The 23519-nt window shown below is 40.8% G+C and overlaps 1 protein-coding gene across 20 annotated transcripts in view; it reads right to left on the bottom strand.

The window, feature by feature from the left end:
- Window positions 1-4253: 4253 nt before the first annotated feature.
- Window positions 4254-23519, bottom strand: part of SPATA7 (spermatogenesis associated 7) — a 40443-nt gene continuing 21177 nt past the window's right edge. For 12 of the 20 annotated variants that reach the window (XM_017349468.3, XM_017349472.4, XM_070065485.1 and 9 more), the window contains 7 exons: window positions 22606-22739; window positions 15731-16200; window positions 14332-14398; window positions 11617-11732; window positions 8315-8392; window positions 5108-5165; window positions 4254-4876 (listed from right to left, as the gene is read on the bottom strand). In XM_017349468.3, the coding sequence (XP_017204957.3) occupies window positions 4292-4876; window positions 5108-5165; window positions 8315-8392; window positions 11617-11732; window positions 14332-14398; window positions 15731-16200; window positions 22606-22739 (1508 nt within the window). In that variant the 3' untranslated portion in view covers window positions 4254-4291. Of the gene's footprint in view, window positions 4877-5107; window positions 5166-7437; window positions 7666-8314; window positions 8393-11616; window positions 11733-14331; window positions 14399-15280; window positions 15307-15730; window positions 16201-22605; window positions 22740-23519 lie in introns of those variants that run through there. The other 8 variants (XM_089322056.1, XM_089322058.1, XM_089322057.1 and 5 more) reach the window with 4 other exon arrangements.

Genomic DNA, 23519 nt, shown 5'->3' with positions numbered 1-23519 from the left:
ATTAGCACAAAACCAAATTCCCGAGGCAACGGGGACAGCCTTGGAGCAAAACTTTCCTTACCCCAACTCACAAGAATTCAGGGACTCCTGGCCCCTGAATTAAACATACGGAATTATTCCTTTAGGGTGTGCTGCTCATTATGGGTCCCATCTGGCTTTTTTTTTTTTTTTTTTTTCCAAGGTTTGGGGCAAGTAACTTGTTAGGATGGCATCTTCTATCACTGAAGTGTGAATCTAGCCAATTCCTTCCCAGTACTACTCTAGCACATGAAGGGTGAACAAGTGTTTCTACTTATATATTTAAATTATTTCTATTTTAATTTTTGCATACTTTAAGAACTAAGCTGGCCAGTGCCACGGCTCACTAGGCTAATCCTCCGCCTGTGGCACCGGCACCCCGGGTTCTAGTCCTGGTTGCTCCTCTTCCAGTCCAGCTCTCTGCTGTGGCCCAGGAAGGCAGTGGAGGATGGCCCAGGTCCTTGGGCCCTGCACCTGCATGGGAGACCAGGAGGAAGCCCCTGGCTCCTGGCTTCGGATTGGCGCAGTGCGCCAACCGTAGTGGCCATTTGGGGGGTGAACCAACAGAAGGAAGACCTTTCTCTAACTCTGCCTGTATTAAAAAAAAAAAAAAAAACTAAGCTAAAATTAACTTTGGCATATAATAGTGAAAAGAAATCTTGGATCATCTAGTCCAAGTTCTTTGAAACCAAGGCCCAATATAAAGTAATTAATCTGCAACCACCAACTAATTTGTTCACTTGGAAAATCAGTGTATTTGTTTTCTAAAACATTTATTTGAAAGAGCAACTGAGAAGGGTAGAGATTTAGAGACAGAGATACAGAGAGAGATCTTCTCTGCTCACTCCCTGAATGCCCACATAGAGTGGAAAAGGAAGTGGAGCAGCCAAGACTTGAACTGGTGCCCATCCTGGATGCCAGCACTGCAGGTGGCAGCTTTAACTGTAACGCCACAGCACCGGCCTTCTGATATTTTCTGACTGGTGCTGTGGGAAAAAGTGTGACTTTTGAAAGTAAGCCTGCTAAAGGAAGATGGTGATTTATATTTTACACCATTTAAAATGTGAGCAAATGAGATTTTCATGTAACTTAGCAACTTGCACTTTCTGAGTATAAAGTGGAAATGTATTTTAAGTGTTATTTTTATTTATTTGAAAGGCAGAGTGAGAGAAAGCGAGAATCTTCCATCCACAGGTCGCAACGGCTGGAGCTTCACCAGGCTGAAGCCAGGAGTCTGGAGCTTCTTCTGGGTCTCCAATGAGGGTGGCAGGGGCTCAAACATTTGAGCCATCTTCCACTGCTTTCCCAGGTGCATTAGCAGGGAGCTGGACTGGGAGTGGAGCAGCCAGTTCTTGAACTGGTGCTTACATGGGATGATGGTGTCGTAGGAGGCAGCTTAACCTGCTACACCACAATGCCACTCTCTCCTGTTTTTCTTATTACATTATAGCTAGACCTCCACTTAAGCTCACACTATCTTCCTCCAAGAATGATGCCTTCATTGTCAAGCAGACAATGTCTTCGGAGTCCAAAGGGAAATAGCTTACAGTGTAGAATGAGGACAAACTGGGTCAGTAAGCAATATTATAATCTAAACAGGAAAAATTCTAGATTTTTAAAAAGAAAAAAAAATCAAACCCTCCCAATCTGGCTCAAAAAGGCATACTTATTCATCATCCCTCAGAGTTGAGAGCGAGCTGTGTGAGACAGCAGAGAGAAACATATAAATCAAGATACTGGAGTCAATGTGGCAAAATGTTTAAACACTGTTAAATCTTGAAAGTAAAAAAATGGACCCAGTGCTGTAGTGCAGCACAGTGGGTTAAGCCACGGCCTGTAGCACTGGCATCCCATATGGACACCAGTTTGGGTCCCAGCTGCTCCACTTTCAATCCAGCTCCCTGCTAATGTACCTGGGAAAGCAGCAGAAGACTTGGGCTCCTGCACCCATGTGGGAGACTTGGAAGAGGCTTCTGGCTCCTGGCTTCATCCTGGCCCAATCCCTGTAGCTGCAGCCATTTGGGGAGTGGAACAGAGGATGGAAAATCTCTGCCTCTCCTTCTCTCTCCAACTCTGCCTTTCAAATAAATAAAAATAAAAAATTATAAAAAGAATTTAGAAACAAGAAAGAGAAAAAAGATGCTGAGGGGCAGGCTGGATGTTTAGCACAGCAGTTAAGACACCACTTGAGACACTCACATCGCAGTGCCTGGTTCACATCCCAGCTCCTCTGCTTTGGATCCAGCTTCTTGCTACCCTGGGGAGGCACCAAATGATGGCTCAAGTACTTGAGTCTCTGCCACCTAGGAGGGAGACTCAGACTGATTTCTGGGTTCCTGGCTTTGGGCTGGCTCAGCCTTGGCTGATGCAGGTGTTTGGGGAGTGAACCAGCAGATGGGAGCTCTCTGTTTGCCTTTTAAGTAAGATGAAAATAAGAAAGAAAGGAAAAAAAAAAAAAAAAGATGCTGCTTGAAGAATCTAAGGCATTGTTTCCAAGACTTTTTCACATCCCATCTTGTTATAGCCAAGAACCACTTTTAATAATTTTTTTAAATCAATAACAAAATGCGCTAGCAGGCATAGAAGTTGGAACAGGCCAAGAGAAGTAAAGCTGTATAGAGACTGAGGGCACAGAGAAGACTGGATACAACAAAGTAGGGAGGGAGAAGTAGGTCTGGGGCTTGAACCAAGTGGTGGAGAACGAAAGCAAGAAGCATTTACTGAGAATACTTTCAGAAAGATGGCAGCTCCTGCTAAGGAAGGAGACTTGGAAGCCAGGATAGTGGCACTGAAGAAAGGAGCCCTGGGGCTAAGAAAGGTGGGGTCCGAGCAGCGAACAGAAGGGATGGGGAGACCCAGGCTGAAGATATCCTGAGGGTATTCAAGAGGACTGCAGGATGGCAAGAGATGCTGCTTAGAAAGTTAAGGGGACGAGGATCAGAGGGAGACCTGAGGGCCAGGTGGGGCAAGGGCTGCTAAAGGGTGAAATGGGGCACATGACACAGGGGGGAAGTGGTTCGGTGCTCAGCCCCAGGGTGGTGCACTTCACAGGTTGTGCCCAAGTCTGAATGCTGACCTCAGTGGTTATGGTAAGCTTCCCACCCATATTCCTGTACCATTGAAAAATCAACTCTCATCTCCAGTAGTGTTTACCACTCTTTGAAAAACACTGGTGTGGGCTAAGGATGATAAAAAGAGCAGGATATTAAAGAAAAAGCTACAGAGGCCATTGCTAAATTTCTAGAATTCTTAGGTTATCATTATTTTGTTTCATCTTACCCTTGACAGTGGCTAGGCATGAAGCTTTGTATATAACAGGCCCTCAGATATTCAACTGTATAAAAGACATAATTAGAGATGAATCTTCTGAGACATTTCTTAATAGCATCCCATTCGTGAACTACAAGGGTAAGGGGAGATATGTCGGACAGGCCTGACAGAATGTTTGTATTCACAAGAGGGAATACTTCAGGTACCTGACATGCTGCCCTAGCTCACTGGGAACCAGAAGGGTCCTTACGGCTTTAGAGACCACAGGAAAGTGAGTAAAAACAAAGAAATGATACTGCAAAGCACCATTGCCTGTAAAACCACTTTTAGATAAAATACATGCTCCTAAAAGGCAACTTGAGAACTTGTGCTAAAAGATCCTTAGGTTACCCTCATGATTCTGAGAAGCACACCTTTGTGTAACACGCCCACCCCTTAAGTGTGGGTGAGACCCATGACTTGCTACTAACCACACATGGCAAAAATGATGGAAAGTCCCTCCCATAATTACATTAAGTTATATAAGACTATCTTACCAGCAATGTTTCTCTGATTCTCCTGGTAGCAGTCAGGGTGTAAGCAGCCTAAGAGGGCCAAGTGACAGAGAACGGTGGGTATCCTCTAGCCACTGCTCAGCAAGAAAATAAAGTCCTTACATCTATAGCTGCAGGGTGAATTCTCCCAACAATCTGAAACATTTGGGAAAAGCAGACTCTCACCCAGTCAAACCACAGCCCTGATCGTACCTTGACTGTAGCCATGTGAGGTACAGAGTAAAGCGTCCTAATTCAAAGAAACTGTGTAGTAAATAATAAACGCATGTTTTAACCCGTTAAGTTTATGGCTTATGCACTGTAGAACCTTAAAACAGAAATCATATATATATATGTATATGTATATGTGTGTATGTATGTATGTGTGTATATATATATATATATATATGAAAAAGCAGAAGGAAAGTAGTATTGGGTTACTGGCCATTTGAGATATTTATTAATGACGATCAAACATCTGCAGGGCAGTCCTCAACGCTCATTTCCATGATTTTAAAAGTTGGTACTTCCTTGTCATGATTATTGTCATCTCTGACACTGGAGAACTGAACCGATTCGGAGAATGATGTGTTAAGACAACTGAAGTCTTCTAAAGTTTCGAGCTTTTCAGTGTCACTATCATCTTCAATGACATTCACAGAGGTTTCCTGGTCTGTTAAACTGTCTGAAACACTTGGATTGCTGTCATCACAGGCTGAAGGTTCAAGATTCGTTTCTTTAGTCACCTGCTGAATAATAACCCCTGGTGAATACTTTGATTTATAGATGGGCATAAAAAATTCAGTTGGTGAGAATATCTCAGCAGTCTCCTCCTTTGGTGCAGACAGTAACATATTCAAAGCCTGCTGGTACTCATGGCGCTCCTGTTCTACTGCGGCTTCATTTTCACATTTCAATCCGCTTTGTGTAGAACTCCGGGCCTTTTCAGAATCAAGCAGATCCGACACACCGACCTCACTTAGCTGTGCTGGGTCTGCCCCGGATGTGCAGCCCAAGTCCACCTTCAGGCCATGCAGCAGCTGACGCATTTTTTCCTTGGATCAAGAAAACAGGATTACATTAATTAAGCTAATAATTGGGATTACTTTTGTCTGTGGTGCTGAAAATCTCAGAATTAATACTTTCCTTTCTCCCCCTTATGCCACCCCCACAAAACATTCAAGGAAAGAAAAGTGCTTGCTTTTAATGGGTTCATTGAGGATAAAAAATAATTTTAACATTTCCATACTGAAATTTTTCTAATGAAATTCTAAGGAAAGACAAACCTCCTCTAGATGATGTTTATTTTGTGTTATATGTTGTTCAAACAGTCGTTCTAAAAACCTACAAATGAAAAATGAAAATGTTAATGTCTAAAAATCAGAAGATCAATTAAATATAAAATAGCTGTGTAATACTGAAACTGCTAAAAGATGGAAATACTTTTTAGAACGATCTTTCCATCTCTCAAGCAGGAGACTAATCCTTCCCTGCTGGTCAAGTTCTCCAACTTGGAAGCTAGTCGCTTCCATGATGCAGCTGCTTTAGGTTACATAACAGAGGACAAACGTTTCTGAGATTCCATGCTACTTTGTTTCTGAATATAAAATGATCTTTAAAAATTAATTATTTTTAAAGGCTGATAAGTTTACATATATACACTGAGGGAGACAGACAGACAGAGCTTTTCTGCCTACTGGTTCACTTCCCATATGCCCCAAGCATGGGCCAGGCAAGAGCCAGGAGTCTGGAAGTCAATGCAGGTCTCCCAAATGGGTGGCAGGGACCCAAGCACTGGGACCATTATCGGCTGCCTCCTGCCAAGCGTGTCAGGGAGCCGGATCACAAGCAGGGCCGGCACTCGAACAGGCACTCTGACACGGGGATGTGGGCACCCCAACTGGTATCTTAACCACTGCATCAAACACCTGCCCTGAAGAAAATATTTTAAATGAGACACAAAGATTCTTTCCCTCTAACCCCTCACTGCTTCTTCTCCACATACATGTAAATATCAAAATCTTCTTTCCCAGTCTGTTTCACATATATGCATGTCCTTAAAACCCTAAAAAAAATCCTCTTACAGAGATACTTTACAATGGTTCTTGAATTGAAAAGTTTCCCTGATGTTAAATCACATAATAAATCACAAGTTATCACGAAGTCCAACTAGGTGCTATAGGCATTTGTGTTAAACACATAGCAATCATCTCATCTCTAATCATGACAAATGTTAGGAGAGGAAGGTATTGTAAAAATCAAATAAATATTAGAAAACTACATCTGTAAAATGATAATTCTTCTCCCCTAGGGTCACAAGCCACTAAGAGAATTTAACCCAGATGTGGCTGGCTCTCTGGAGAACTTATTCTTTCCACTTTATCATGCTCATCTCTCTGTTACATTAATGCATCAATAGGTTTCTCAAAAATCAACTGATTTCTTTTATTACTTTTTGTTACCATCAATGAAGCTGAGAACTGACATTAGTGTTTTAGTTCTGAATTATTTAGTAATTCTTAAAAAACCCAATTAATCTGTATTCTACTTTTAAAATAATAATTTCACAGTAAACAGACTTATAATCTTAACAGAAAAATGCAAAAACTGAAGCACAAACATGATTTTATATGCAAATCTTTTTGTGGTAATAAAATAACAAGATTTGTCATCTTGCCCATTTTTAGGCATACAGTTCAATAGTGTTCACATTGTGGTGAAGCAACTCTCTAAAACTTTTTCATCTCGCAAATGTGAAACCCTATACCCGTTATACAAATATATTTAACAATTTTTTTTAATTGAGAGGCACAGACAGAGATAGAAGGAGATGGGAGACAGATATGGGGGTCTGGAGAGAGAGAGAGAGACAGAGAGATAGACAGACAGTCTCATCTGCTGCAATGGTTAGGGCTAGACTGGGGCTGAAGTGAAAGCTGGGAATTTAATCCAGCTCTTCCACACAGGTAGCCTCCCACATCTGTGTTCTGCATTAGCTGGAAGCTTGGAGTCAAGAGCTGCAGCAAGAATGGAACCCAGGTACTTTGATGCGAGTGGTGACATCTTAGTACCGGGCTAAACAACTGCTTTATGCAAACATTTTATACCAACTTTTTAAAATGAAAGATGTAAATAATTATTGGCAGAAAACTTAGGTCCTTTTGATATGCCTTTTTATATCAATAATGAAAATGTTTGCTTTAATTAAAAGAAAAAACTCAATGTAGGGGATAGAAATAATTCATTGGAAGTGTCTGTAATTGGCATATTATTATGAGAAAGAAAGCATATACATAATGGGGCCTATGCTACGTAACACGAAGTGGAGCTTGGTGCCCAGGATGTTAGAGACATAAATGTTCAAGCTAGATTCAGGACACAAAGTCTCCTCAAGATATGCAATACCCAAATTGGTTTTGCAAACTTTCTATTTTGCTTTCAGTGTGCCAACCTAGCTTTTAATTTGCTTTTATTTTATGAGGTCTAATTATAGTAACAAAAATGCTTGCTTTTGATTCTCATGAGAATTTCAAATAGTAAAATGGGATTTTGGAAATCTGCAAGAAGCACAAATTTATTTTACTAGGCTGTTATAACCAAATATAGTGATAGTCACTTTTATTTTTATCCATCCATTCATTCATTTATTCAAGAGGCAGAGAGAGAGGGAGGGAGAGAGAGTCAGACAGAGCTCCCATCTGTCGGTTCATTCCTCAAATGCCAGCAATGGCCCTGGGTTGGAGGCTGACGCCAGGAACTCAATCCAGGTGTCCCATGTGAGTGGCAAGGGTCCAACTTTTTGAGCCATTTCTTGTTGTTTCTCAGGCTGTGTATCAGTAGGAAGCTGGAATTGGGAATAGAGTGGGGACAAGAACAAAGACACTCTGATATGGGATGTAGCCATCCTGTCACCTTCACTGCTAGACCACAATGCTAACTCACAAATATAATAATATTTAAGAAAAAAAATCTATTCTTGTCTATAATTTCCCTGAACTGTGAACTCATCCTAGAGTATGAATTTCTTTACAAATTGCTATTATTAGAATATGACCTCAAACATTTAATTTTTCATTTCCTAATATGAGGAAATTAACTTTAAAAATTAATGCATGAAGAACATTTAACGTATGCCTTGAATGCCATAATAAAATCCAAAAATATCCTAACCTGGGGCAGGTGCTGTGGTATAGCAGGTTAGGCAGCTGCTTGGAACATCCACATCTCATTCTGGTTCGAGTCCTGGCTATTCCACACTTCCTATACAGCTTCCTGCTAATGTGCCTAGATAATGGCTCAACTATTTGGGTTCCTGCCACCCATCTGGGAGACCCAAATGGGATTCCTGGCTTCTGACTTTGGCCTGGCCTTGCCATGCCTTTTGTAGGCATTTGGGGGAGTTAACCAGAAGACAGATTCTCTCTCTCTCTCCTGTCACTCTGCCTTTCAAATCAACACAGACAAATCTTAATAAACAAATAAATAAATCTAACCTGTTTGAAAATAAACCAAGTTTCAAAATTTCATCTGTCACATCTTCAATGAAACTCAGATACAACAATTCTTCCTCACTGCAAAGGCAAGGCAACACACAGCATAAAAACTATTGCTTATTATGAAAGCTGTAGGACCACACAAATATCTATTTAGAAATACAAATCTCTATTATTACAAATGTACTTCTATCTTGTATTATTAAGGGTAATATCAGCCTTCTCAACTTGTACAAGGATACTTACTACAAATGAGAAAATATTACCTAATAGTGTAAAATTTCATAGTTGCCTGTGACATCCTTAGTAGTAAAAATTAGCTGAATTGAAGAAAACAAAAAAGAGCAACCAAGGGCAAGAAGGCAATCCAATGCAATCCACTGGGAAGAAGGGCTCCTGAAGAGCACCTTCCCTCTCCTCTGGCTCCTGACAGAGCAGCTGAGACCCTCGCAAAGCACTCGCAGGGGAGGAGGAGGGGCGTCGTCTAGTGACTCACAGCTTTGCGATGAAGTCCTCCCCTGCTTTTAGAACAGCATCTTGTTTTAAGGTTCAGAAATTTACTGAGTAGAAAGCAATTTTTTCCCTCTAAATACTTGGAGGGGAGGGAAAAAATTCTAATAAGAAAATTAATGAAAATACAGTTGCAATTTTTAATACTTAGACATGCTACCATTTTGAGATAATTTTTAGTAGCTAAAGAAAATTAGGATACAACTGTAAATTTGATTTTAATTAGCTGAAATGGGTGAATTAATAGAAAATGAAAATAGTAACTACTCAATTACTGAATAAGCAAATAAAAGGGAGATGAGTTAATAAGTCAGAGAAAAGAATAAAATGTGTAAGAAGCTATACTTTCAAACTGAGTCATACAGTCTTGCTTAAAAGTAGCAAATCTGGGAATAAATAAACTCTACAAAATAGATTATTTTCCCTGAAAAAAAATAAAACAATTCAACATTTTAATCTACAGGTATAATAGCTGTAAAAAACTGGTAAGGTTAGAAAACTCTAGAAAGAGTATCCTGAGTTATGAAAAGTCTGCATTTCTCTAAAGCTCTTACTTTTACCTATAAAACAAGAATTATGAGTACTAATTATTAAAAAAGTAGATAATTATTCCAGAAAATTCTGATCATTTTTCCAGATTCAGCATGTATTACAGGATTAATACCTCAAAGCTGGTTGTAAAAGACCAATATTCAGTACTGACTTATTTAATACTGGTTTCTGTAATTCTTAATTTCTTATTCCCACACAACAAAATGAAGGTCAAAAGATCTTACTCAGTAGATTTTACTCTTTAAAAGAAGGCTGCAAGTAATATTGACATAATAGTCCTAGAAAGGGAATGTTAAAATATTTAAGCAAAAAAAAAAAGAGCAAAAATAACAGTAAGTGTTCAGTAATATTATATTCCATTAATATGTTTCAGAATTTTAAGGCACTTTTATATCCATGATCTAATTTAATCTAAACAAATACAATAGGTAGTATCTTCCCATTTACTAATCAGTTTAACCAGGGTCAAAGAGGAAAATAACTTGCCAAAGTTACTGTTAGTAAGTAGCAAAGGTTGATTTTTAAATTAGTCTTCTAGTTACAATTTCACAATCCTTTTCTGTACCATGGCACTTTCCTAGTATAGTGACAATCTGACTAAGACTGACATAAAAATAAAGCTGGAAACATATTTTTCCTATGGAAATTTTTCTTAAGCTGTCATTAGATAAATTTGGTCATTAGTTCAGTTATGTCACCATCAAGTACTGCTACATTTTTTCTCCAAATGTACTCAATGATAATATTTTACTTTACTTCTAGATAGAAACTACTAGAAAAGATAAATACTCCTTTCTTTGGGTTTTTTTTTTTTTATATGCAACACAATCTTGTTTAAGAGGAGCACATCAATACTAGTTACAGGTGCTAAATAAATACCATGGATTTTTTTTTTTTTTAATTTTTTGACAGGTAGAATGGACGGTGAGAGAGAGACAGTGAGAAAGGTCTTCCTTTGCCGTTGGTTCACCCTCCAGTGGCCGCCGCAGCCGGCGCACTGCAGCCGGTGCACCGCGCTGATCCGATGGCAGGAGCCAGGTACTTATCCTGGTCTCCCATGCGGGTGCAGGGCCCAAGCACTTGGGCCATCCTCCACTGCACTCCCGGGCCACAGCAGAGAGCTGGCCTGGAAGAGGGGCAACCAGGACAGAATCCGGCGCCCCGACCGGGACTAGAACCCGGTGTGCTGGCGCCGCAAGGTGGAGGATTAGCCTAGTGAGCTGCGGCGCCGGCCAATACCATGGATTTTTTAAAAAATTAATTTATTTAAAGTCAGAGTTACAGTGAGAGAAGCGGCGGGGGGTGGGATGGGGTGGGGGAGAAAGAGATCTTTCATCTGATGGTTCACTCCCCAAAGGCTGCAACAGCTGGGGCTGGGCCGATTTGAAGCCAGGAGTTTCTTCCAGGTCTCCCACATGGGTGTAGGGGCCTAAGTACTTGGGCCATCTTCTGCTGCTTTGCCAGGCACATTAATAGGAAGCTGGATCAGAAGTGTAGCAGCAGGGACTTGAACCGGTGCCCATATGGGATGCCAGCACTGCAGGTGGCAGCTTTACCTGCTATGCCATAGCGCTGGCCCAAACACCATGGATTTCAAGGACAGGGAGGTTAACAGTGATCTCCCTAGCAAATGAGGGTACTGAATATACTTTCCTTCTCTTTTGGTACAGAACAGCTCATTCTTGCCCTTTTTATTCTTTCTTCTATCTCCTTCATCTCACATCTAGTCTCTACCACTGGAAATGCATTTGGATAGCTAAAACTACTAAAGGCAACTTTTGGTGCTCTACCAACTGCTAGCCTATCATTCTTGCTTAGGCACAGTATTCTATAATTATGAAACAGGAATAATTTTTTTCAGAGTGCCTCCATATAGCATGGGGTAGATAAAGCACTAGCATAGGGCAAATATTCAAAATTACAAATAGTAAGGTTCTTTGGTACTATTAGAGCCATATAAACTTGTTAACACTGCCAGAGGACTTGTCCTGGGTAAAATCCTTTTTCTATCAATAGTGATGACAAATAAAGCAAGCCAGTATGACTTTTTCCTTTATTAATAAATTAGAAAATTTCTTTAAAACTACACCGAGCAACCTAACTTTGTAAAATTTTCTTAGTAAAACTAATACTGCCATTGCAATGTGTAAGCCAAAATAGATTAGAGCAGGTATTAGAAATTGTACTTATGCTGCAAATCCCACTTGTCTGGTACACAGGAAAGACTGTAACCTGCCTACCTGGGTGAGGAATGCTGGACAGCATCACCTTTCATCACATCCCACGTTCTGCCAGGCCCTTTTAGAGGCACAGGACTTTTTTCCCGTGTGGTATCACATGTCAAACAACTAGATGCCTGGAATTTATAATAAAAGGGAAAAAAATCTTTATATTGCTTAAAAAAGTACATTATGAAAGTAGAAATAAAACAAATATAGCAAAATTCAAGAAGAGTGAATAGAAACATGCAGTAGATAAAAGTGATTGACACAACAGAACATTTTAGAGTAATGTTTATCTAATCAGCACTTTTTTCTTAAACTTATTTAAAGATAAAGCAACATATTTCTTGGACTTTAATGAACAACATCTTAAACACATTATAAATAAACACATCAAAAGAAAATGAAACAAATTTGCAAGTTTTAAGTAAGTTTGGGGAAAAAATTCCCATCATTCAGAAATTCAAATAGCCCATGTCTCTCTATTTTTAAACAATTTATTTGAGAAGTAGAGTTATAGACATAGAGAGGGAGAGACAGAAAGAAAGGTCTTCCATCTGCTGGCTTGCTCCCCAGATGGCCACATTTGGGCCAATCTGAAGCCAGGAGCTTCCTCCAGGTCTCCCTAATGGGTGCAGGGCCCCAAGTACCTGGGACACCCGGGCCATAAGCATAGAGCTGGATTGGAAGAGGAGTAGCTGGAACATGAACTGGTATCCACATGGGATGCTGGCGCCGTAGGCAGAGGCTTAGCTTACTATGCCATGGTGCCAACCCCTTTGCCCATGTCTTTTATTTTTTGGACAGAATAAATATTCACTTTAATTTTCCACCTATGAAAATTTCACAATAAAATTATAGTTTACTTTGTATTATTATAGATGTGCTTACTGGATCTATTCATCATTATATAAGGCAACTGACAAAATTCCTGAAGTTAATTATTTGGGTGAAGGATTTTTTTAACACTTCAAAAAGTTTGGTTTTATGCTTTAACTAATACAGTATATAAAGGGGGAAGGATCAGAAACGTTTAAAGAGTAGCTAAACGTTACAAATGTTAAACCATGTGATGCCAGCACTTCAGCTTTATACAGCAAAAGTTGTTTGAACCAACAGCTTACTAGTGAGTTAGCAGAACACACCCATGAATTTAAGATGTGAACACATTTACAGTTTGGGAAATTCTAGTACTGGTTCCCCTGTGACATTCAAGCTTAGGACTTAACAAAACCGTTCAGCATGCTTCACTATCTGCTTTTATAAATGCAGTATTGACAAGAATTCCCATTTCTACTTCCATTTTCAAGTACAAACATTTCAAGAAATTTAATAATCTGTTTACAGCCCATGTCTTTTAAATGCTGACATGTTAAATATGTAGAAGCAGTGATAGCACTGGCAGCATGAACAATATTAGCAGCTTACTATTTAAAAAATTATTTACTTAATTTATTTGAAAGGCAGAGAAACAGAGAGGCAGATTAGATCAATAATCTCATTTGCTGATTCTCTAACCAAATGCCTGCAAAAGTTGGGGTTGGGCCTGGTCAAAGCTGGGAGTCAGGAACTCAATACAGGTTTCTGTTGTGACTAGCTGGAACACATTTACTTGAGCCATCACCATGGCTTCCCAGGTTGCACATTAGTAAGAAGCTGGAGTCAAGAGCTGGAGCCAGGAATTGAACCCAGGTACTCTGATGTGGGAAACAGGCATCCTAACTGGCATCTTAATCATTAGACCAAATGCCTTCCCCTGGGCAAAACTTTTTTTAAAAAATTTTTTATTTATTTTATTTTATTTTTTTGACAGGCAGAGTGGACAGTGAGAGAGAGACAGAGAGAAAGGTCTTCCTTTACCATTGGTTCACCCTCCAATGGCTGCTGCGGCGGCGGCGCGCTGTGGCCAGCGCACTGCGCTGATCTGAAGCCAGGAGCCAGGTGCTTCTCCTGGTCTCCCATGGGGTGCAGGGCCCAAGGACTTGGGCCATCCTCCACTGCACTCCCGGGCCACAGCAGAGAGCTGGCCTGGAAGAGGAACAACCGGGACAGAATCCAGCGCCCCAACTGGGACTAGAACCCGGTGTGCCAGTGCCGCAGGCAGAGGATTAACCTATTGAGCCGCGGTGCCGGCCGGCAAACCATTTTTATAAGCAATAAATTTAAGTTAGGATACAAGTACATAACTGATATTCCAAAAAATAAAAATGAGTCTGTCTCAAATCCAGACTTAAAACTGTAATATTTTAAAATCAATGATTGCTAAGCATTCAAAATATAAACAGCTTTGTGGCTAAAAAAGCAAAGTCCAAACATGAGTATGGTATCCACCAATTCTAGTAAAATGCATAATCTTTTTTTTGGTAAAATGTGTAATTTTAATAACCAGTAGCAATTCTTTAAAAAAAATCATAAAAACTTAAGTAACATCTTTGCTAGCTTTAGTAATTTAAGAATGCATCTTTGAAAACAATAATTAAGGCATTTTATTTATCCAACCATTTGTCTAGCCAGCCAATCATCCAGCAAAGACAATGATAACAAATGACTGATAGATTTGGCAGGATTTCAGGGACTGCTATGACCATTGTAAAAAGGAAAGCCTTGTGTATAGCAGGGTGTCACATGCAGTAAGTGTCACCAAGAGATTATCCTTCATAGTCCAAATAGCTGTACATATTCTACTTATGTTAAAGTAATTCCAATGTGACAACACAAAAAGATCTCAATTACCTGCTGTATGTTTCCTTCTGAATTTGTCAAGTTCTTAGTCTTAGCTGTCTCAAAACCAGAATGAAAGCTGTAACATTTTAAAAGAAGCAATTATTATTCTTCAAAATATAAAGCAGTAACAACTCTACTCTATAGAAAAGACTTGAACATAACAGAATGAGCACATCTATTCTCAAAAAATGTGTAATTTCTAATTATGTAGCCAAGAAAGAGATATTGTTTAGATTACATATGCTGCTTTTTCCTTTCTTGATTAGCAGCTAGATTTCAGTTACAAACTATAGAAACAACATGGGATTACCTTTAAAACATTCATAAATAAAATTATAAAAGGATATGCTATAATTGCTTTCCTCATTTCTCCCTCATTTGTCAAGTTCTATCATAGACTCAATTCCTGAATTATTCAATTGAATACACACAGACTCATCTAATAATACTATACATATATATATATATCCAAAGAAAGGAATATTAGTTTTAAATTGTTCTTGATTTTATAAAATAACTATAAACCAGCACCAGTTAAATTTATGTAACACTAGAAAAATAATTGCAAATCAGCTAACCCTGAATACATTATTTGTTTCTTTAATCATCTGGCATACTGAATATTCATCATGTACCAGATACTAGAGTATGTGAAACATTCCTGAAGCAACTATAAATAATTTCAAAAAATTATCCCAATTGCCTAAATTATTCCCAGGCAGTTACTGCCATAAAACACTGGCCTGAATATCTGCAGGGAAGGGAACATGGAGTAGTTGGAGAAAGGGTGATTACCCCCTCCTACCCTGTAAGGCTCACTCTGTCACGTATACATGAATCAATATACATATTTGCACAAATGTTTCAAATTCTCTGAAGGTATATTTAAAAGCATGTAAATGATTTTCTGAACAATTAGTCTGATAGTTCTAATGACATATGGAAAAAGAAAAGTTACATGTATATCATTCCAATGGGCCGGTGCTGTGCTGTGTTGTAGTGAGTAAAGCTGCCACCTGTAGTGCTGGCATCCCATGTGGGCACCAGTTCGAGCGCCGGCTGTTCCACTTCAGATCCTGCTTTCTGCTATGGCCTGGGAAAGCAGTAGAAGATGGCTCCTGCACCCGTGTGGGAGACCGGAGGAAACTTCTGGCTTTGGACTGGCACAGCTCTGGCTATTGTGGCCATTTGGGGAGTGAACCAGTGGATGGAAGATTCTCTATCTCTCTGCCTCTATCTCTCTGTAAGTCTGCCTTTCAAATAAATAAATAAATCTTAAACAAAAAAAAAAATAGCTAACAAATCTTAAGTCTGGCGCACGAAGTCTACAACAGAAAACAAGGAGTATTACTTCTCTTCATTTAATTCCCTAAAGGATTTACCCTTGGTTGTTGTTGATGTGCCATACCTGCTAAACTCAGTCTGGGTTTCAGCTTCTACCTGTTGATCTGTAAAATCCTTTCTTCTTCTGGCAGGCATATAGTATCGATACTGCGACAGGAAAGATTTTGCTTCTGTTTTTAAAGTGCGTGGAGTGAATGGTAACTGCTTGTTAGAAAAGAGTTCAGAATGTTTATCCAAAAGATCCCCACTAGGTGCTTTTGAAATGACTAACTGAAACCGGTGGGAGTTTGCAAATGAGCTCCTGGGCCTTCTGCCGTGTAAGGGTCCAGAACAGGACTTGCGGGGCCCGGAGGCTGCGTAGTCCATGCAGGACAGGGCGGACCTGCAGTTCTTCTCACTGCCACTTGCGAGGTCATTGTCAGACTTAGGTAGACTCAGGTGTAGTCCCTCTGTAGAAGATACTAGTGACTTTGCCAACGACGAAAATCCATTCACTTTTTCTATAAACACATCTTTTTGTGGTTCCCCTGAAGGCTAAGAACATTTGATTTGATAGTTACCAACTGTATTACAAATTCATGTAACTGGAGAGCTTCAGATTATATGTTAAAAAATGGTGTCTCAGGGGTTTACAATATTAACATATATTCCTGAACATGTTAGCATTTTATTCAAAGTTTTACTCAAATATTTAAATTATAACATTAAAATAGAATTTTAAATGTAAGTGAATAGCAATCATCTTCATTTCTGAAACAAAAAATGATTATTAACATATATCTATATTTGAGGCCTTAAACTTGTATAATAAGATATATGAGTAGGGGGCTACCACTGTGACACAGTAGGTTAGTCCTCTGCCTGCGGCGCTGGCATCCCATATGGGCACCAGTTCTAGCCTTGGCTGTTTCTCTTCCAATCCAGCTCTCTGCTATGGCCTGGGAAAGCAGTAGAAGATGGCCCAAGTCTTTGGGCTCCAGCAACTGTGTGGGAGACCTGGAAGAGGTGGCGCCTGGCTTCAGATTGGCTCAGTTCCAGCCATCGCGGCCATTTGGGAAGTGAACCAATGGATGGAAGACCTTTCTCTCTGTCTTTCCTTCTTTTCTAGCTTTCAAATAAATAAATAAAATCTTTAAAAAAAAGTATATCTCAGTTTTACCTAAAATTTTCCATACAGATTTTGAGCAACAATGTCTTTCTTGCCTGTTATTTCAACCTATTTGGACACTTGTATATTGTTCACAAAACTATGATATAGGGGCTGGCGCTGTGGCACAGTAGATTATAGTCCCAGTCTGCAGCACTGGCATCCCATATGGGCGCTGGTTCGAGTTCCAGCTGCTTCACTTCCGATTCCGCTCTCTGCCTGGGAACACAGTAGAAGATGGGCCAAGTCCTTGGGCCCCTGCACCCACTTGGGAGACCCAGAACAAACTCCTGGTTCTTGGCTTTGGATCGGTCCAGCTCCAGCCACTGCAGCCATTTGGGGAGTGAACCAGTGGATGGAAGATCTCTCCCTCTCCCTCTTTATCTCTGTAACCCTGTCTTTGAAATAAATACATAAATCAAAAACAATTAAAAATTAAAAAAAAAAGAACTATGAGGCACTTTTATTAGGCAGAGTCTGAGAAGTTACAGAACTTGAGGTAGGGGCTGGCGCCGTGGCTCAGTGCATTAACGCCCTGGCCTGAAGCACTGGCATCCCATATGGGTGCCAGTTCTAGTCCCAGCTGCTCCTCTTCCGATCCAGCTCTCTGCTATGGCCTGAGAAAGCAGTGGAAGATGGCCCAAGTCCTTGGGCCCCTGCACCCACGAGGGAGACCTGGAAGAAGCTCCTGGCTTCGGATTGGCACAGCTCCAGCTGTTGCGCCATCTGGGGAGTGAAATCAGTGGATGGAAGACCTCTCTTTCTCTCTGTCTCTACCTCTCTCTCTAACTTTGTCTTTCAAATAAATAAAATACATCTTTAAAAAAAAAGAAATTGAGGTGAAAATATTTAGGGTTTAGCCAAGTATGTGTGACCTACAAGCTCATGAGAAAAAAAACAAGGATGATGAACAAGCTGAGCAAAAGAAAATCTGAATGCTTCCTGCAAGGTGTCTGGCGCGTAACAAATCTTCCCAGGCACACGAATCACTGCGGGAGGCAGCTTTACCTGCTATGCAACAGCACCGGCCCCCTACGCATCTCTTAACTGTATTCCTTGTGCTCAATTATTGTCTTAAAACATGTCGTTCTACTGTCCCAGATTACTACAATCAACTCAAAATTAATCTGTCCACTGCCAGTGTAATTTATGTAAAGTTTCAGAATGATGACATAATTTCCCAAGTAAAAACTTGAGCTCCCTCACATTTCTCAAGGGAAAAAATCTAGATCCACTATTGTGGCACAAATGTTCTTCCTTGGTATTTCCTCCTGTCTATTAATATGAGAGTTTCACTTGCAAAGGAAAGAGCTAGAGTAAAAAATACAGTATTTAGTACTTGGTTAGCAATGCACTCAACGTGACTGTAGCCAAACAGGCAATAGTTTTTACTATATAATAGGTGTTAAGGGCAGAAAACAAAGCTCTTTAAGGCTTGATCTGGGAAAATCTAACAGAACATGCTTGAGAATATGAGATCTTCTCAAGGGCTATTACCTAACTAGATGATTTGTCACGCAACTTGCCCATCTTGAACTTTGGCACTGAGTGGAAGTGGACTGTTGGGATTTGAGAAGCTGAAATGATGGCCAGCACGGTGGCACAGCAGGTTAATCCCCCGCAACTCCAACATCCCACATCAGAGGGGTGGTTCAAGTCCCGGCTGCTCCACTTCTGATGCAGCTCTCTGCTACTGTACTAGGGAAGGCAGCAGAGGACGGCTCAAGTGACCCCTGTCACACATGGGTCTTCCAGGCTTCTGACTTTGGCCTGGGTTGTGGCCATTTCGGGGGTAAACCAGCAGATAAATCTCTTATCACTCTCTGACTCCTTTCAGATAATAAAATAAATTTTTTTAAAGATTTATTTATTTGAAAGTTACAGAGAGAGGTAGAGCAAGAAAGAGAGGTCTTCCATCCACTGATTCACTCCCCAAATAACCGCAATGGCCAGAGCTGAGCTGATCCAAAGCCAGGAGCCAGGAGCTTCTTCCGGGTCTCCCACGTGGGTACAGGAGCCCAAGGACTTGGGCCATCCTCTACTCTTTTCCCAGGCCATAGCAGAGAGCTGGATCAGAAGTAGAGCAGCTGGAACTCAAACCAGCACTTTTATGGGATGCCAGCACTGCAGGCCGGGACTTTAACCTGCTGTGCCACAGTGCTGTCCCCATAAAATAAATTTTAAAGAAAAAAAAAGGGTGGAATCTGAAATGATGTTCCCAGGTAAGTTTGCAAGCTAAATTTGTATTACCTAGTCTACAAAAATCTTTTTATTGTTTTGTTTTTTTTTTTTTTTTTTTTTTTTTATTTTTTGACAGGCAGAGTGGACAGTGAGAGAGAGACAGAGACAGAGAGAAAGGTCTTCCTTTTTGCCGTTGGTTCACCCTCCAATGGCACGCTGTGGCCAGCGCACCGCGCTGATCCGATGGCAGGAGCTGGGTACTTATCCTGGTCTCCCATGCGGGTGCAGGGCCCAAGCACTTGGGCCATCCTCCACTGCACTCCCTGGCCACAGCAGAGAGCTGGCCTGGAAGAGGGGCAACCGGGACAGAATCCGGCACCCTGACCGGGACTAGAACCCGGTGTGCTGGTGCTGCAAGGCGGAGGATTAGCCTAGTGAGCCATGGCGCCGGACTACAAAAATCTTAAGCCAAGACAAATGACTTAGTTTTCTTCCAATACATAAATTACAGGGGGATAAAAAAGCAGAAGAGAGGAAAAGTTATAGATATGAAGAAACTTAGAAATTAATTGAAATTATTTAGATCACACTTCTAACAAACTCAACAAAATTATGAGATAATGGGCGAAATCTGAACACTGGATATTAATCAATCTAAGATTATTGATAATTTTAAGGCATAATAATTAATATTGCATTTTTTTAAATTAGATTTTTTTAAAGGTAAAGGGATAGCGAGATCTTCTGTCTACTGGTTCACTTCCCAAATGGTCACATCACTGGGGCTGGTCCAGGCTGAAGCCAGCAGTCTGGAATTACATTTTTTTTTTTTTTGACAGTAGAGTTATAGACAGTGAAAGAAAGAGACAGAGAGAAAGGTCTTCCTTCCATTGGTTCACCCCTAAAATGGCCGCTATAGCTGGCGCTGCACCGATCTGAAGCCAGAAGCCAGGTGCTTCTTCCTGGTCTCCCATCTGGGTGCAGGGACCAAGCACTTGGGCCATCCTCCACTGCCCTCCTGGGCCACAGCAGAGAGCTGGACTGGAAGAGGAGCAGCGGGACTAGAATCTGGTGCCCATATGGGATGCCAGGGCCACAGGCGGAGGATTAGCCAAGTGAGCCATGGCGCCGGCCCTGGAATTACATCTAAGTCTCCCACATGGGTGGTAGAGGCTCAAGCGCTTGGGCCATTATTGTTGCTCTCTCAAGTACAATAGCAGGCAGCTGGGTCAGACACAGAGCAACTGGGAGTCGAACCAGTGTAGCAATATGGAATGCTGGCATCGCAAGTAGTGGCTTAACATGCTGTGCCACAACGCTGGCCCCCCATATTGTGGTTATTAAAGTTTTCATTTATTTGAAAGGCAGAGAGATGGAGAGAAAGAGACAGCAAGAGAGCTCCTCCATCCTCTAGTTCATTTCTCAAGGGCTGAGCCAGGCCAAAGCCATGAACCCAGAACTCCATTCCCATCTCCCACATTGGTGGCAGGGATCCAACTAACTCAGCCGCCACCTGCTGCTTCTCTGGGCATGCACGGTGGTATGCCAGAATCGGAAGCAGAGCTGGGACTCAAACCCAGGCACTCTGATATGGAATGTGGTCCAAGCTGAGTCTTACTGCTGTGCCAAATGCCGACCCTTACGATGCATACTGACATTTATGAACAAAATTATACTGTAGTATCTGGAATTTTTTAAAAAATTTATTGGACAGGTAGAGTTACAGATAGTGAGTGAGTGAGAGAGAGACAGAGAAAGGTTTTCCTTTTGTTGGTTCACTCCCCAAGTGGCTGCAATGGCCAGAGCTGCAACGATCCGAAGCCAGGATCCAGGTGCTTCCTCCTAGTCTCCCATGGGGTGCAGGGGCCCAAGCACTTGGGCCATCCTCCACTGCCCTCCCAGGCCACAGCAGAGAGCTGGACTGGAAGAGGAGCAACCGGGACTAGAACCAGCACTCATATGGGATGCCGGACCCGCAGGCGGAGGATTAACCTAGTGCGCCACGGCACCAGCCCCAGTGTCTGGAATTCTTATCAAAATAATCTTGGATGGGAGAGTGAAGATTAAGAACAAATAAGACTGTCCACTATTGCACCTGGGTGTTCAGAACATGCAGGTTCATTATATAATTGTATTTTTGTAGATGTTGTAGTTTTCAAAATTTTATTTAAAAAATTTTTTTAAAGATTTATTTATTTATTTGAAAGTTGGAGTCACACAGAGAGAGAAGAGAGGCAGAGAGAGAGGTCTTCCATCCGCTGGTTCACTCCCCAGTTGGCTGTAATAGCTGGAGCTATGCCAATCCGAAGCCAGGAGCCAGGAGCTTCCTCTGGGTCTTCCATGAGGGTGCAGGGGCCCAAGGACTTGGGCCATCTTCCACTGCTTTCCCAGTCCACAGCAGAGAGCTGGACTGGAAGTGGAGTAGCCGGGACTTGAACCGGTGCCCATATGGGATGCCGGCACTGCAGGTGGTGGCTTTACCCGCTATGCCACAGCGCTGGCCCCCAAAATTAAAAATTTTAACATTGATTTCCATCAAATCCAAGGAACAAAGAATTCTATATTTACATAAAATAGTTTAGAATACAAAAAGAGGAAACAGTTTAATTTTTTTATGACATTAGCACAACCAGATATAGAGAGTAGAAAAAAAAATGACATGCCAGTGTCAATCACATTTAGGTGTCAAAATCCTAAACAAAATATTAGCAACTGAATCCAGCAATGTGTAGAAAAGGTAAATGCCGGGGCTGGCACTGTGCTGTTGGAGGCTAAGCCTCCGCCTGCGGCACTAGTATCCTATGTGGGAGCTGGTTTGTGTCCTGGTTGTTCCTCTTCCAATCCAGTTCTCTCCTTATGGCCTGGGAAAGCAGTGGAAGATGGCCCAAGTGCTTGGATCCCTGCACCCACATGGGAGACCCGGAGGAAGCTCCTGGCTCTGGATTTGCCTAGCACCGGCCGTTGCAGCCATCTGGAGAGTAAGTCAGTGGATGGAAGACCTCTCTGTCTCTGCCTCTGTCTGTGACTCTGCCCTTCAAATAAATAAATAAAATCTTAAGAAAAAAGAAAAGGTAAATGCATCATGACCACGTTCTGCTTATACCAGGGATGCTTAGTTCGTTTAACATTAGAAAGTGTTATAATTCACTGCATTAACAGATTACATATAGTGTATGAATATTCAAAGAGATAAAAAAGTATCAAATAAAATTAACATTCACTCATGAGAAAGCAAAAAAAAAAAATCTATTCGTAAATCAAATCTATTTCACTAAATGTTAGAGGGTATCAGAAAAAAATCTATAGCCAGAGCCAGCAAACTACAGTGTGCAGGCCAAATCTGGTCCATTGTCTTTGTTCAGTTAGTAAAGCTGTGGTGGAACACAGCCATGCTTATTCATTGACTTGCTGTTTATGGCTGCTTTCCAATGGTAGAACAGTTTTAACAGATTATATGGCCTGAAAATCTAAAATACTAAGTATCTGGATCTTTATAGGAAAAGTTTACTGATTCTAACCTACAGTAAGCATGTTACCACAAAATCAAGTTGCAATACTAAAGAAGTACCTTAGAAATATTTGCTTTTAAAAAAGTAAAAATATCACCTTACCTTTCGTATGGTATTAAGGAATGACTTGGAATTATTTTTAGAATTGGCCTGCATCGCCTTTTTAGTTAATTTGAATTCTTTTTCACATCTTGTTAAATCTTTTTTGAGTTTCTCTCTTCGTTGTTGGTCTGCATCTAAGGTGGAAAACAAATCTATTAAAATATGGAACAAAACAGAAAAACTAATTTGGTTTTGTTCAATAAGTAGAACATTTTTTCTTGCTAAAATATTTGTGCTATGATACAAAAATAAATATTTTATTTATAATAAAAGTAAAAATTTTACATATAATAAAAATTAAAGGTAAAAAATTAAAATCCACACATTTTTCTGTATAAAGAAATGCTAGGACAATTTAATTTATAGACTCTACATAGATTACCTACTTAAAAAGCACAAATGAAAGATGTGACAATCTGGCCAGATCCATGGGCTTAAGAAAGAATTCTGGGGGTGGGTGTTTGGTGCAGTGTGGTTCAGATGCCACTGGGATGTCCACATCCTATATTAGAATGCCCGGGTTTGAATCCCAGTTCTGCTTTCAATCCCAGCTTCCTGCCAATGTGCACCCTGGGAGGCAGCAGATGATGGCTCAGGTAGTTCTGGGCTCTGGGCTTTGGCCTGGCATAGTTGTGGCTGTTGCTAGCACTTGTGAGCCAGGGATCAAAGATCTCTATCCTTGTCTCTGTCTCTTTTTGAAATAAATAAAAAAATTTTTTTTAAAAATAAAGTAATTCCTAGCAAATATTCATAGACATGAAGGTTAGAAATGGTTAACCATATATATATTTTTTTATTTGACAGGCAGAGCTAGAGAGCGAGAGAGCAAGAGAGAGAGAGAGAGAGAGAAAGATCTTCCTTTCCATTGGTTCACCCCCCAAATGGCCACTACGGCTGGTGCACTGCGCCAATCC

This window comes from Oryctolagus cuniculus, chromosome 20, assembly GCF_051225735.1.
Source record: "Oryctolagus cuniculus isolate XC-2025 breed Fujian yellow rabbit chromosome 20, ASM5122573v1, whole genome shotgun sequence".
Taxonomy (NCBI): domain Eukaryota; kingdom Metazoa; phylum Chordata; class Mammalia; order Lagomorpha; family Leporidae; genus Oryctolagus; species Oryctolagus cuniculus.
Note: the sequence above shows the minus strand (reverse complement) of the source record. Positions and strands in the feature narration are given on the sequence as shown.